Genomic DNA, 14332 nt, shown 5'->3' on the forward strand with positions numbered 1-14332 from the left:
GTACGAGTTGGGTAGCAAGTTACCGAAGGAGTGGACAAGTGAGTGAATGTTTGAGAGCCAGTTCAATCCTACGCTCAGGGCTTGTTTACCCTCAGGGCTTGTCTGAACCAAGCCAGGGAGCCAGGCGTCCCCAGGAAGACTTAGAAAGAGATCAGAAGGCGGAGGCGGGAGTTGCAATTCAGCATCTTTATTTTTCCCCTTTAGCTTGAGGGTGATCCTGACAAACAGCTTCTGCCAGGAGAGGCAGAAAGGACTGGGCGGGGTGGGGCAGGGATTCCCCCAAGGACCCAGTCTCCTCCTCCTCCTCCCCCTGGGGTTGGGTTGGGTTTAGGGCCATGATCCGAGCTCAGCATCCCTGGGGAGGAAGAAAGCGGACCACTCTGCAACCTCCGTGGCCCCCACCACCTCCAAGAGCCCTGTTAATGGGAACCAGCCACCTCCATGAGCCAGACTTGAGGGACCCTGGAGAGCGGCCCCATCGTCCTCCACACACATGGGAGCATGCGCACAGGGGCCCAGGGTGGAGCAGGGCAAGGTCAGTGTCCAGACACATGGCTCTGGCCCGTGGCCCAGTTGGCAAACATAAAGCCTAGACTGATTGCCATGAAGAGGACCCCCAGGAGACCAAAACACAGAGCCTGTGAACGAGAGGGAGAGAAGATGGGGCTGCTTGGCCCTCCACACCAGAGCTCCTCCTGGAAATATTCCTCAAGCCCTCCATCCCCTCCAGAGTACCCCATTCATTCCTGACCCTCCTGCTCCCTCCCCTTCCTTAACACCAGCCCCTTCCTAAGAATTCTCCATCTTTCCAGAACACTTCTGAGAGCATTCTCCTTCATCCTCCTTGAAAGTGCTCCCAACCATCTTCTAATGGCCCTCCTTCCATCCGTCTGTGGAATGCCTCCTCTGTCTCGGCAGACCCTACTGTTGCTCGGTCCACTCAGCCCCTTCCCAAGACAACCTCTTTCCTTCATCCAGACCATCTTCCCTCCTCTCCCCCAGCCCCCTCCTGAAAATGTTTTTGCTCTCTGGCCATCCTGGGCAGCTCCCTCCTCAGAATGCTCCCTCTTGCCCCCGGCCCTCCCCTAGAATGCTCACCTGGATCTTGGGCCAGGAGCAGAGGGGCTCCACTTCAGATGGCACGATGCGGAGGTAGAAGATGCTAGGCAGGATGAAGATGAGGCTGGGGGCCGAGGTGGACCCTGGAGGCCAAGCAAGAGGAACAGAAGTTAATGGAAGTTTGGAGTATAAGGCCCATATGAGGTGGGGTCTGGGACTGGGGTTGCGGATACTGACCAATAACCCCAAAGATATCCCGGATGGTCGGCACGCAAATGACAAGAACATTGACCAAGACAAGCAGGATCAGGGCTATGGCCACATGTCGTGGCCAGCTGAAGTCCCTGCTTGGGAAGAGCAGCTGCTGCAGGGCCCGGCGGATCTGCGGTCAGAGTGGGGTGGGACACCAGTCAGGGCTCAAGTTCAGCTGCCCCCCCTCCATGGGGTCATCTGGATAGAACTCTACCCTCTGAGCATCTGTCTGTGCCTCCACCCCGTGTGAGGTTCCTGATCCCCCCTCCGTCTGACTATCTCCATGTCCACCTGGTCTGAGCATCCTTCCGATAGAGCATCCCGCCACCCTTCTGACAATCCATGCCTCTCCCTTTGGTCCGATCACCCCTCGATGCCTGTACCCGCTCTCTGGAATCTCTGCCTCCCTCTGACCATCCTCCTGTCCTTCCACTCCGTCTGAGATCCCTGCCTCTCTCTCCCTCTGACCACCTCTGCCTGCTTCCTCTGTCTAGTCACCCCACCTTCCCATCTGAGAGCCTGGTTGTTCTCACGCCTCGCTATTTCTGTGTCTACCTTTCCTAAGGGATGCCGTCCATCCCTGTCTCTTTATTCTGACTGTCCATCTCTCTCTGCCTCTAGCCTGTCTGACTATTCCAGCCTCCCTCTTCTGTCTAGCCAGACATCTGGTGCCTCCTCCCTCTGACAGACTACCCCACCTCCCCCCCTTGGTTCTCTCTGTCCTGCCACCAATGTCCCCTTTCTGTCTGACCATCTATTTTTGCCTCCTCTGTCCATCTGACAACTCTGCCTTCCCTATCTGGCCACCCCTGTCTCCTCCATCCATCCATCCACTCCCATCTCCACTCCCCAGCCAAACATCCATGCCTCCACCCTCCACCCATCCACGCACATAGCTCCGCTCCATGCACCCCTGCCCCTCGACCCCACGTACAGGGAACAGCACGACCGGCACAGTAAGAGTCACCGCAAGCAGTACCGCCAGGCGCACACAGAGGATGAGCAGGTCTTGCTGGCTGTACATGTGCAGCATCTCCGCCTCCACGCTATCTGGGCCATGGACATGGGGCACGGGATGCAGGATGTGGTGGGAGCATCAGGACCAGCATCCCAGAAACACACATGCCCCCACAGGCACACACGATCCCATACTTACATGCTAGGCAATGAAATCTACAATGTGTAACACGCACCCTCTCTTTGGAAACTGATGGGTCCAGGCATGGAGGCAAACCACCAGGGCTCCTGCCCCAGCGGTCTACCCAGTCCCTGCTCCAGCTCATCCCACCCTGGCCGCAGCCCCACTCACTGTAGAAGGTGAGGTATCCAAAGGTCGCCGTGAGCCCATACATGCAGAACATGGCCCCAATGGACACATTGGCCACCGCTTGCATTCTGTGCTTGGAGGGCCTGAGTCATAGAGGTTATGGAAGGGTCATGCCCAGACCCCTGGACTTGGTGCCCCTCAGAAGAAGCCCATACCCTCCAGAGTCCCCTTCTTCCAGAGCAGATGTTCGGCTGGTACACACTGGGAGGCCTGTCTCTACCTCGCCTGTGTGGCTAGCCAAGCCTCCCTCTGTCCATCCATCTCACACCATGCGACCATCTTTGTCTATCCCCTCTGACCATCTCTGCCTCTCCCTCGCATCTGACCTCCATGCTGTGCCCCCCCATCTGATCATCCACATGTCCCTCCAACATATCCTCCCTGCCCCTCATTTTGTCCACCCGTACCCTACTCTCTCTCTCTCTCTCTCTGTCCTCCCCTTCCCCAACCACACCTGCTACCCCCTTCATCAGAACATTTCTGCCTCCCCACTCTGCCCTTTCATGCTTGTACAGGATGTTAAAAGTAGAATCTTTAAGCCCTCATCAGTAGAAAGTCACTGCCCTGTACCCCACCCCCAAGGCCACCTCAAACCCTTCCCCCCGCATGATCTAGCCCAATCAAGCTACAACACCAGGACTACCCTAGGGACTGTGGGACGTGAGGACTACCACACCACCTCTGCTCACTTGCCGGCCCACTCACCGACAGAGCTCTGTGTAGATGGGGAGCACCTCGGGATGGCAGACGAAGGCAAAAGCCATGATGGGCACCGTGTAGAACATCTAGGGGAATGGCCCACACCAGAGATTAGAACCTCCAGGGGTCTCTCACCCCCACCCCCACCCCCCTGGCCCCATCGTTGCCCACTGTATCAGACATGTGGAAACCCTGAATGGCCAATGCCTGGCCCCATTCTGAGCTGAGTGCACTGGAGGGCAGGACCAGAGCGCCTCGGTGTGGCGGAAGCTCCATACACAGGCCTGCGCCCCCACCTGGGAGTCAACAGTGAACATCTGGGCCTCACAGCTCCTGTTGAGACCCTGGATGGGAAGGCCTGGGGGGCTCTTGCTCTCCACTGCCGTTTCATTGAGACCTACAGCACAGCCAAGCTGGAACTTCTTGTAGATGACCTGGGGGAGGGTGGGGAAGCGAGATCATGGAGAAGGCTGTGTCGCAATGTTCCAAACTCCTTCTTCACTTTTTGCATGTCCTTCTCCCTTGGACTCACCGAAATGAGGAAAAACAGCATACAGGTCAAAGAGAGACCACTGGTATACCCCAGGTAGCCTGCAAGGGGTAACAAACAGAGTCTTAGAAATCAAGGGACCCCCCACACACATAGCAAATATCAAGCACTAGCTTGGCCTTTCAGGCTATCTCCCCCTAATTAGGCCACCCTTTTGCACAAGCTTTTACTTTTACCTGGACCAGCCTGCCCTCCGTAGCAAACTCCTATTCATCTGTTAAAGCCCACCTCCCATAAGCTCTCCCGTGATATTTCACAGCCCTGGAAAATGGGGATTTTTCTCCATCTGACTCCCCTTCTCTTACTCCACTATCCAATGACCAACACAGGAAGCCTCTTACCCAAGTGTCTCATGAGGGCCAGTGGCAGGATGATTAACACACTGACAATGATGATGAGGAGGTTTCCCTTCAAGAACCAGCCCCTAGGGAGACAGGTGAACACAGTGACTAGTTGCCTGCCAAAGAAACTATCAGGCAGACACTCATAGAAGATAGCCGAACAGACGGATTTCTGCCCTCAGTCAGGGGAGCTGAGCTGACACCACAGCCGTGAGAGGTCATTCAGGCCATCACGGTGACAAATGGCACAACGGGATCCACAGAAAAAGCCAGACAGATAATCAGACTCTTAGTCGAAACCTGTCAAAGGGACACAGCTAAGAACACACACGCACACACACACAGCCTGACAAAACGGTGCTGTCGAGTGGACATAGAACCAGATGGGCATACGGTACCCTAATCCAGCGAGACTCCCGCAGTCCAACACACGGCACCACACACAGAGTGAGCCTTGACCCTGGTGCGTCTGATGGGTCAAACAACAGTCTGACAATCCAGCAATGGTGCAAAGTCAGACAAGAGGTCAGAAAGACACACAGGTGGGGCGCCTGGGTGGCTCAGTGGGTTAAAGCCTCTGCCTTCGGCTCAGGTCATGATCCCAGGGTCCTGGGATCGAGCCCCGCATCAGGCTCTCTGCTCGGCAGGGAACCTGCTTCCTCTCTCTCTGCCTGCCTCTCTGACTACTTGTGATCTCTGTCTGTCAAATAAATAAATAAAATCTTAAAAAAAAAAAAGACACAGGTGGTTGTTTGAACAGCTCGAGGTGTGTTGAGCCATAAGAGTTGCTGGGCCAACTTGACCACCCAGCCAAAGACCAAAATAGAGGCAAAATCAGCCAGCTCTTGTTGGAACCAAGCTCAAAGAAAAAGTTATGGGGGTGGCACCAGGGTGGCTCAGTCGTTAAGCGTCTGCCTTCAGCTCAGGTCATGATCTCAGAGTCCCGGGATGGAGCCCCACATCCCTGCTCCACAGGGGAGCCTGCTTCTCCCTCTCCCCACTCTCCCTGCTTGTATTCCTTCTCTCACTGTGTCTCTGTCAAATACATAAATAAAATCTTTTAAAAAAAAGAGAAAAAGTAGGATCTGTACAGATATTGGAGGCGGGTGCTTAGGCAAGACAATTAATACAGAACTGGCTGAAAACCACTCATTTGTTCACAAAGAATTGTACAAATCGCCTACTATGTTCCAGGCATTCACACAGCATCTCATATACAGAGTGACACAGAAATGAACCGACAAAGCACCTTTGGCCATATAGCTGCTGGGAGCTAATTATAATAATCAGAAACACCTAGTCACACAGACTGTCAGCTACCTAAACAGTTTCAGAGTCAAACCGAAGATCTAAGAGGATACATAGTCAGCCGTCATATCCAAACAGCTCAACAGAGTCAGCCAGCAGGTGGATCAAAAATCAAACATACCGTCAACTAGATGAGTATTCAGAACAGTGGTCAAACACATGTGGTTAGAACCATAGTCCAGAGGACACACACACGCACGCACGCACAGAGCCAGAGGGAACTTGCCAGAAAAAAAATGACTGCTAAATTAAACAGAGATGGGAGCCTATGGGTGCATACAGTTGGAGTCAATCACATAGACAGAGTTGGCCCCACAGTACACCCCATGCTCACACTTCCAGCCAGGCAGATTTCACCAGCCCGAGGGACCCGGAATCCAACAGAAGCCACTGGACAGGGGAAAAGCCAGAGCAAGTGAATGTCAGACACCCATGGTTGGAATCACAGCACACAGGACACAGCTGTAGATAATCTGCTGGTGCAACAGTTCAGAACCAAACCCACAGAGCTTCGGTCGGCTTGATATGGAGAGTCACACGGTCAGCCTCGGAGGCGAGTGGACATACGGAATCAGCTACCACACAGAATCAGCCAGATCAACAGTCACCGAAATCCGCACCCCCACCCCGTGGTCCGCTGGATGGTCAGAGCAATGGTCACGCGTGCTGTTGGCCTCACAAAACGGAAGAATCACACCGGCCTGCCCTGGGAGTCAGAAGCCCTAGGAGTCAGCTGGGCACAGAGGTGAAGACAGCAACCAGACCACACAGGTAGGGTCAATGGCCCGCCGGCCAAGGGGGGATTGCTCACTCACCCCTCAGGGTCCATGTCCAAGAAGGTGCCGATAACCAGGGGGAGTTCGGATTTGATGATGAACAGGTAACTGGACATGGCTGGTGCAGGTGGGGGGAGGTATAAGCAGAAGGATTCCCCTCATCCCCCCAGCCCAACCTGAGGAAGCCCACCCCACCCCACCCTCTTCCCCCGAGCTGATCCCCTACCTCCCAGAGTCCTCACCCCCAACATTGTGCAGACAGATGACCGCCGCTACCACTACCTTCCCTGCAGGCCCCAGCGCCCTCTGTCCCAGCTGCTCATAGGCTCGGATGCCTGGGGTAGGGAGGGAGACAGGAGGGAATGGGTTGTGGGTCCAGGAGGTCAGGCCAGGGTGAGGAGGTGTGGAGGGGGGTAGCCTGAGGCTCAGGGAGCTGAGGAGTTGGTGCTGGGGGTAATTGGGTCTGACTGATGGAAGCTGGAGTTGAGGGGTAAACAGTTTGGGGTGGGCTTGAGGTAGAGCCTGGGAGGTGGGCTCTGTGACCAGGGAGAAGGTTGGGGGCTGGAGGTGGGTAGTAGGTAGTGGGTATCTTGGGGTCGTGGGGCTGGCTTCCACAGTTAGGAGGAGCTGGAGACTGGGGAGTGGGGCTTAGAAGCAAAGTGTAGTAATCTGGTTGTGGGGAGAGTCTGAGAAATGAGGTCTGGTGCCAGACTGAGGGGTAAGGATTGGGAGGTGGGAGATCTGGGAGCCCAGCTAAGTTCTGGGGGCCTATGTGCTGTCTGAGAGCTGGAGTCCAGGGAGTTGAGGATGGGGTCTGGGGTACTGGGTCCAAGATCAGGGGTATGGTATGCTCAGTGGGGTATGTTCAAAATCTAGGGCTCAGGTTGAGGTCTAGGGTCTCAGGTCAGAGGGGTAGGTCCAGAGACTGGAGTCTAAGCCATGGGTGGAGCTCCAGGCCTTACCTACAACACCAGCACAGGTCAGCAGGAGATGGATGGAGTATGAAGACAGAAGTGCGATGCATAACAGCAGGGCCCTATGACAGATCTCACAGCTCAGACTTGGCCCCCAGGCCTCCGGCTTGCCCCACACAGCACCCCTGCCCCGACCCCCACAGGCTGCCCAGGACTCACAAGAAGAAGATGACCCCGGTGTGGGCCATGGCATAGGCCAGCCCCAGGACGCCACTGCCCATGATGGCGTTGCTGAGATTGAACACTGACATTCCAAATGACGTCTTCCCCTCAAACTGCGGGGGAAGGGGCAAGGCCCGGGGAACACATGGGGAGGGAGACCAGGTAAGGAGACCAGGACTGGGGCCCAGGAAAAACCAGGGGAGAAGTGACTGGGGTGGGGAGAAGCCCAAGAAGGGCCACAGGACGGAGGCTAGGAAGGAAAAGGAGTTGAAGTCAGGGAGAAGCTGGAAAAGCAAGAGCTGGAAAGGAAGAGCTGGGAGAAACTTCGGAGGGGAGCAGCTGGAAGTGGAGAGGAACAGAGGAGGGCGGAGCAGCCATCAGAGGCAAAACAGCTAGGGAGGGGAGAGGCTGGGGCAGGAAATTGCTAGGCAGGGAAGCCCAAGGAAAAGGGAACAGTAGGGAAAGAGATGAGTTGGGCAAGGTGAAGCTGGGGCAGATTGTGTGAGGTCACTCACATCCATGAACTCGACTGGCTTCCTCCCAGGAGCAGGAGGATGGCTGGGCAGGAAGCCTTCCCGTTCCTGCCTGTAGCTGGACAGGGCAGAGAAATCGGGGCTGGTAAGAGGGTAATCCTGACCCCTGTCTTCGTCCCTCTTGGGCCCCGGACTCACCCCAGAGCATCCGCAGGGAGGGCTCCGTTCATCTTGGGATCCTGCAGTTCCATGCTGTGGGCAGAGAAAGGGGGGCGGGGGATCAGAGATGGAGCGGGGTGGGGGGTGGGGGGGCTACAAAGTGGAGAGAGCTGGATGAAGAGGGTAGAGGATCAGAGAGAGACAGATGGAGAACCAGAGAAACGGAGATGAAGCATGGGGAACGGGAGCAGAGGATGAGAGGGAGATAAATGGAGAGACGTGAAGACAACAGTGAGAGCGACAGAGGAAGAGATGTGAGGCAGAGAAGGGAATCGGAGGGGGAGAGATGCCAACAGTTACTCAGACAAGCAGAAAAAGAGGACAGCGAGAGACAAATAGAGGGGGAGGGGGGAGAGAGATTGAGAAAGAGAGAGAGAGACCCCACAGCAGACGAGATGGCCATCTGAAGCTGGGATAGCCTCTCCTCCCAGACCCCACACTCACTCAGTCTCTCTTGTTGCCTCTTTCCTTGCTGCCCCCCCCGCACCCCCCCACTCCCTCCACCCTCACCGCTTAGCCAAGCGTCTCACTCCTTACAGGGACACGTGTCGGATGGCTGCCCCACCCCTCCTAATGCCCCCTACCCCCCTCCTCCCAGCCTGGGCCCCCAGCCTGAGGCCAGAGCTGATGCAACCTGTTGAAGGAGCTGGAGGGGGGCGGGGAGCCGGCTTTAAGACCCTAGCTCACACACCCCCACCCCCCACCCCCCCCACCCCGGCCCAGGCTGCAAACTGCTCTGTGTCACAACTCTAAATATCCTCAGTAGAAGCCAAAGACAATTCCCCAAACGGAGCCTCCTTCCAGGGATACAAGTGACCCAGGGATCCCCCATTTAATCCCCCGTTTAGGAATTAGAGAAGTATCTTTCTGGGGCCCCCATCAAGTCTCAAACATTCCTTCTCCTGGCAGAAGTAACTTAGAGACACTTGCAGACTGGAGACCCTTCCTGGTCTTGGGGTGTCTCAGGAACCTGCCCTGAGCCCGAATTTCCCCTTCTGATAATGTGCTGTCTCTGAGACCTTCATCAAAAGCCCCTCCCAAAGCCGGATGCGTTTCTTGGGGGTGGGGGCCGTCCGCAATCCCCAAGCGAGACTGGAGCCCCGTCTTCTGCATGGAGTGTCTTCGAGGAAACCCCCAGTCCAGAGCTCACTTCCTGGGAGTGCAGTGTCTCAGAAACCCCCATGCAAGGTCCCCATCATAGCTAAAAGTTGCTCTGGGGAAAACCCCCTCCCCAAGCCCCGAATCCCCGTCCTGGGAAGGGGACGCCTCTCAAGGAGCCCCATCCTCAGTCGCGAGCACTCTCTGCAGACTCTCAACCACTTCTGAATTCACTTCCTGGGAGCAAGGCACCAAAAAGACCCCCCGCTTCCCATTCAAATCCCCGCTAGCGCTAAAAAGGTCTCCAGGGAACGCCTCCCCCCGGAGGTTCCCCCAGGAAACCTCTCCCGGGATCCCCCCTCGTGCCTCGGGGTCTCCGGAGCCCCACCCCGGCCAGCGCCCCCTCCTCACCTCCCTGCTCCTCTCAGCTCCTGAAGCGGCAGTAACTCACTAGGGCTCTGGGACCCCACGGCCGGCGCGGCTCCCCCGCCGCGGACCCTGCCCCCGCCCCGCCCTGCAGCCAATCAGCTCCGCCGCGCTTGCTAGGTGGCTAATCAGCGCAGCCCGAGCCGCATCTGGCCCGCGGATTATTTTTTTTTTTTTCTGGGAAGAACTTTTAATTTTAATTCAGTTTCCCTCCCTCTGGCTTTGGGCGGAGGAAAGGGGGTGGGGGAGGCGGGCGCTTCTCTCCTTCACCTGGACCCACGTGGAGAGAGACCCAGGTGTGTGTGGGGGGCGGCCTTGAGTTGGGGGAGAGGTGGACAGAAAGACTGACGGAGTAGATCCACACCTAGAGAGAGGGACAGGCAGGCAGAGGCCGCTGACGCAGAGATCGGACACCCAGCGGGGAGGGACAGGTGGAGGGAAAAGATGCAGAGTGGAGACGGAGATCGGAAGAGAAAAAAATCACAAAATAGGGATAGGCGGGCAGGAGAAACAACACGAAGACAGACGACAGGAGGACTGAAAAGACAGCCGTGTGGTGCAGGAGCAGTAAACAGGCAGAGGGGCAGTCGTAGGGAGAAAGAGAGGTACGAACAGACTCAGAGACAGGAGGTAGGTCCATGTAAGGATCTGGAGGAAGGCAACAGGCAGTCAGGCCCAGTAGTAAGCAGAAGAGACAACTGGCAGGTAGGTGGACACAGCCAGACACATCCCCAGAGGCTGGGAACAGACACACCAGCCCAGAGAGACAAGGGGACAGAGGAAGAGGCTGAGGCAGGGAGACACCTAGAGGGACAGAGGACAATAGGCAGAGAGAGAGAGAGAGGAAGAGAGGCTGATTCAGGCAGATGGATGGACAGGCCCAGGAGCAGCAGGGGACAGGTACAGGGATAAACACAGCCAGGCCACTACAGACGGACCTCAGACAGATGGAAAGATAGCCTAGCCTAGCCAAAAAAAATGGACCCTAGATCTTGGGGGGATCCCCAGAGAGCGGTGGGGGGGCATCTGTGGTTGGGTGGGGAGTGTGTCGCAAACAGGGCACGCCCTAAAGTCCTGGACCCCAGCCCAGGCATTGGGTGGGGCGTGTCCACACCCTAACTGAGGAGCCCCACTGTCTGTGTGTCTGCCTTATATGTGGGTCCGTCTGTTCACTTCCATCCAAGCATGTGACAGGCATGTCTGTCCCAGGCAAGCCATGTGTCTTTTGCAAAGTCAGGCGGATTGGACTTGGGGTCCAGGCCCAACTTCAACCAGGCTGCTGGAGGTCCTGGCGGACAAGAGGCCTCTCTGTCGGGGCCTCTTCACCCTCCTGCCCACCCCCCACAGGGAACAGAGAATTCCCGGAAAGGCCAGGGGCTGGCTGGGGCTTCAAAGCTAGCCTAGATGCCCCCACCCTACCCGCAGTCTGTCAGAGGAGGGTAAGGGACGGGGCGTTAACTTCCCCACAGCAGGAGAGAGAGCCTCCTGCGCTGAGGGACCACAACCCCATCCAGGGCTCAGAATCCGGAGGCCCACTCACTGCCACCCGCAGAAGTACTGACCTGCATCCAGACTCACAGCCACGCACTAGAGAATACGGCCGGACAGAGACTGCACCTGGAGGGCCCAGGCCTTGGTGTATATGGGTCCCATACTCACAGCTGCACCAAATGACCTCCCACGACAAGGTATCATTGCCCACAGCCTGAGCCTCGCAGCCAGAGAACACAGACAGACGCAGGACAGGCCCACACCGATCTCCAGCCACTCCAGACTCACGGACTCAACAGCCCTACCCCGGGGAGCCAAAAGGCACGTCACGCACACGGAGCACACAGATAGGCTTTCATACAGCTGGCAACATCCGCGGGAGGAGTGGGGCGGCAGGGATGGGGGACAGGGTTTTTCGTACAGATGGTTGCCACTTCAGACAATCCTGAAGGCCATGTCCAGATTCAGACCCCATAATGGTACCTCTGTTCCTGCGAACTCATGTGTGAACTTGTGACCCCATGTGACCACGTAGGGCTCTCCCGTCACAAAGAGGGACATTCACGGGCAGACATGACTGTCCAGAGAAGCTGCAGTCACAGTCACACATGCCATCTCATCCATACACACAGCCACATGCAGCCGTGAATACACAGAGCCATGGGCCAATCAAGTCAGAAGAAACATGTAGGGAGTGTGTCCTAAACTCACCATCAATGCAGGTGCGTGGACAGGAAAAGCAGGGGTGCAGAGAAGAGTTTAACTATTGTGACAAAGAAAATATCCAGAAAATACATCTCAAAGGAACCATGATAGGACCATGCAGTGGCCCCAAGAGAAACACCCATAGGGCGTGCACGCGTGCACACACACACACACACACACACACACACACTTCCTTTGTCTATCCTGACCTGTTCTGATGTCTCTCTCCTCTCATATTCCTCCTCCCCAGAGCCATTACACATCTGTGACCCAGGCCAGCCAGGGAAAGAGGCACCTGTCGGCAGAGGCCTTGGCCTTCATGGCTATGGAATGTGGGTTGGGAGTTGGGGAGGGTGGCGAGGGGGAGAGGTGGTTAAGCAGGTGTCTAGGTTTCAAGAAAAGTCAAAGCGTCCTGTCCAAAGATCTAGTGTACCTTGGACAAGAAAACAGATGCCCCCACCCACCCCATCCCAGCAGCAGCTTCCTGCTCCGATCAAGATCATTCAGCGCCTGCCCTGGGAGGCCCTGCAACATTCCCCGGAGCCAGGCCACCAGGCACACAGCAGGTGCTCAATAAATGCCCCTTGTCCGGTGTCATATTATCATCATTTTTCTTTTTATTTCTGCCAAGTGACCTCTTTCAGGGGAGGGACGAACCTTCATCCAGCCCTGTGCCGCATAGCTTCCCTAAGTTTCAGGGCAAATGGCAAGTGTCAACAGACGCTGGTAAAAGGGAAAACAAAGGGAAAGTGAAATCTGGCGGCGGAGGGAGGGCAGCTTGCTTTAGAAGGAACAGATGTCTTTAAGCTTGACCGAGGCCTTGAGTCTGTGCCAGGGATAAGAATGCTTTGTTAGTTCATCGAAGTAAGGTTCTTTCGTGGGGTCATTTGAGGCTTTCGTGGGTTCGGTAAAGCAGACCCTTGTGTGACATTTGGGATTCCGATCGAGTCTATTAGAAGTCAGGTTGGGTTCCCGTCGGTTCTTAGAAGCAGATCCCTGCTTTTCATTAAAACAGGTCACTGCTCAGCCGCCTTCAGGGGAGGGAGCCACAGAGCAAAGCAGTTAACAGCGTGAGCTTTTCCCGGCTCTGCCACTTCCGAGCTGTGTGGCCTGGAGCAAGTTCTGAAACTTCGGGGTCGACATCGAACTCTTAGGGCCCCTAGGAAGACTGAACGAAAGAATACAGGTAAAGCCCTTAGAACAATGCCTGACCCACCGTAATTGCTCAATAACAGACTTGGGAAAGGAATTGATGGATTCTTCACCGCCTGCGAAAGCAACCCCCCACTGGGCTGCATTTAGGATTCTAATCTCTCCTTTCATGCAGGCTCCCCACTGAGAGACTCTTCCGTCCCTCAAAGCAGCTCCTGGGCAGCAAGGCTTTTTGAGTCTGCGTCTTGTCCCCTGCACCTGGACCACCCCCGTCTTTCCCTCCCCCGGTAAGATGCCCTCCGCGGTACAGAGCTGGCCTGGCAGCTCCCCGCTCCTTGACCTCTTCAGGAGGCTGAGGGGAGGACACCTTTACACTCAGTGGGGTGCCGGGTGGGAGCTGCAGGCCGACACCCTACTTCGGGAAAAGCCTGGGGAGTTCAGAGCCTGGATCCTTTCCCCCAATTCCCCCAGCTCTGCTGGAGGAAGCAAGTTGCTTTGCAAAAAAATTAAACATCCTCTTTGTGAGAGGCAAGAAAACAGGACGTGGGAAGCATCCCACAGGGTGAACATGGGCCCCCCAATGCCTGGCACCCCCTCCTCACTGTGGAGCAGCGGCCAGGTGGCTTGAACCCTTGCTTTCTCACACTTGCTCACCTCCGTGGGGGAGCTGTGTTCCCACCGCCCCCACAAGGCTCTGGAGCGCTGCTGACTGGCTCTTGCTTCCTCCCAGCTCTAGGGGACTCCTCGGGGAAGTGCTTCTCTTCCTGTCTCTGCCCATCTGTCTACACCACCCAGTACCCCCGCATAAATGCAGAATGCACCACGGAGGAAAGAATAAAGGAATCAAGCAACAAAAGAGCAGGTTCAACAAAGGTCTGCTGAACGCCACCTGTCTGCCCGGCCCTCTTGTAGGGCCGGGAGGCAGCCGCGAACAAGACAGAACAAAATTCCTGCCTAGTGAAGCTCAGTATTTCTCGGTGAATCAGTCCTTGGTTCTTTGAATACTCACCAAGCTTGTTCTCACTTCAGGGTCTTTGCCCCTGGTGTTGCCTGTGCCTGGAATGCTCTTCCTCCTCTCTACTCCTAGGGTGCGTTTCCCTTTAGGTCTCAGCTCAAATGCCACCTCCTCAGAAAAGTCTTCCCGGATTATATGCTGTCTAAAAGAGCAACTCAGGGGCACCTGGGTGGCTCAGTCGGTTAAACACCTGCCTTCGGCTGGGGTAATGATCCCGGGGTCCTGGGATTGAGCCCCGCCTAGGGTTCCCTGGGGGAGTCTGCTTCTCCCACTCCCCTTTCCCCTCCCCCTGCTCGTGTGCTGCA

At 56.2% G+C, this 14332-nt stretch overlaps 1 protein-coding gene across 5 annotated transcripts; it reads right to left on the reverse strand.

The window, feature by feature from the left end:
- Positions 1-304: 304 nt before the first annotated feature.
- SLC38A5 (solute carrier family 38 member 5) lies at positions 305-14051 on the reverse strand. Of its 5 annotated transcripts, none has more exons than XM_032842976.1 (16): positions 14022-14051; positions 8120-8173; positions 7964-8039; positions 7446-7561; positions 7275-7348; positions 6555-6647; positions 6352-6430; positions 4229-4311; positions 3870-3928; positions 3634-3771; positions 3344-3423; positions 2621-2721; positions 2246-2361; positions 1297-1441; positions 1099-1202; positions 305-638 (listed from the first exon to the last, which is right to left on the reverse strand). In XM_032842976.1, the coding sequence occupies exons 2-16, from the start codon at positions 8170-8172 to the stop codon at positions 537-539; spliced, it is 1419 nt and encodes a 472-aa protein (XP_032698867.1). In that variant the 5' UTR covers position 8173; positions 14022-14051; the 3' UTR covers positions 305-536. The 5 variants fall into 5 exon arrangements, with proteins under 5 accessions (XP_032698867.1, XP_032698866.1, XP_032698862.1 ...); XM_032842975.1 differs by lacking the exon at positions 14022-14051 and adding an exon at positions 11324-11401; XM_032842971.1 differs by lacking the exon at positions 14022-14051 and adding an exon at positions 9650-9761.
- Between the last annotated feature and the right edge of the window lie 281 nt (positions 14052-14332).

The sequence above is a fragment of the Lontra canadensis genome, unplaced genomic scaffold (assembly GCF_010015895.1).
Source record: "Lontra canadensis isolate GAN:19392208 unplaced genomic scaffold, GSC_riverotter_1.0 scaffold134, whole genome shotgun sequence".
NCBI lineage: Eukaryota > Metazoa > Chordata > Mammalia > Carnivora > Mustelidae > Lontra > Lontra canadensis.

Excerpts from the sequence above, each read along its gene's own strand:
- SLC38A5 (XM_032842976.1), bottom strand. The coding sequence starts at position 8,172 with ATGGAACTGCAGGATCCCAAGATGAACGGAGCCCTCCCTGCGGATGCT. Across the intron at positions 6,648-7,274 it reads GACCTGTGCTGGTGTTGTAG|GCATCCGAGCCTATGAGCAG; the intron begins GTAAGGCCTGGA and ends TCCCTACCCCAG. Across the intron at positions 3,424-3,633 it reads TGTTCACTGTTGACTCCCAG|ATGTTCTACACGGTGCCCAT; the intron begins GTGGGGGCGCAG and ends CCATTCCCCTAG.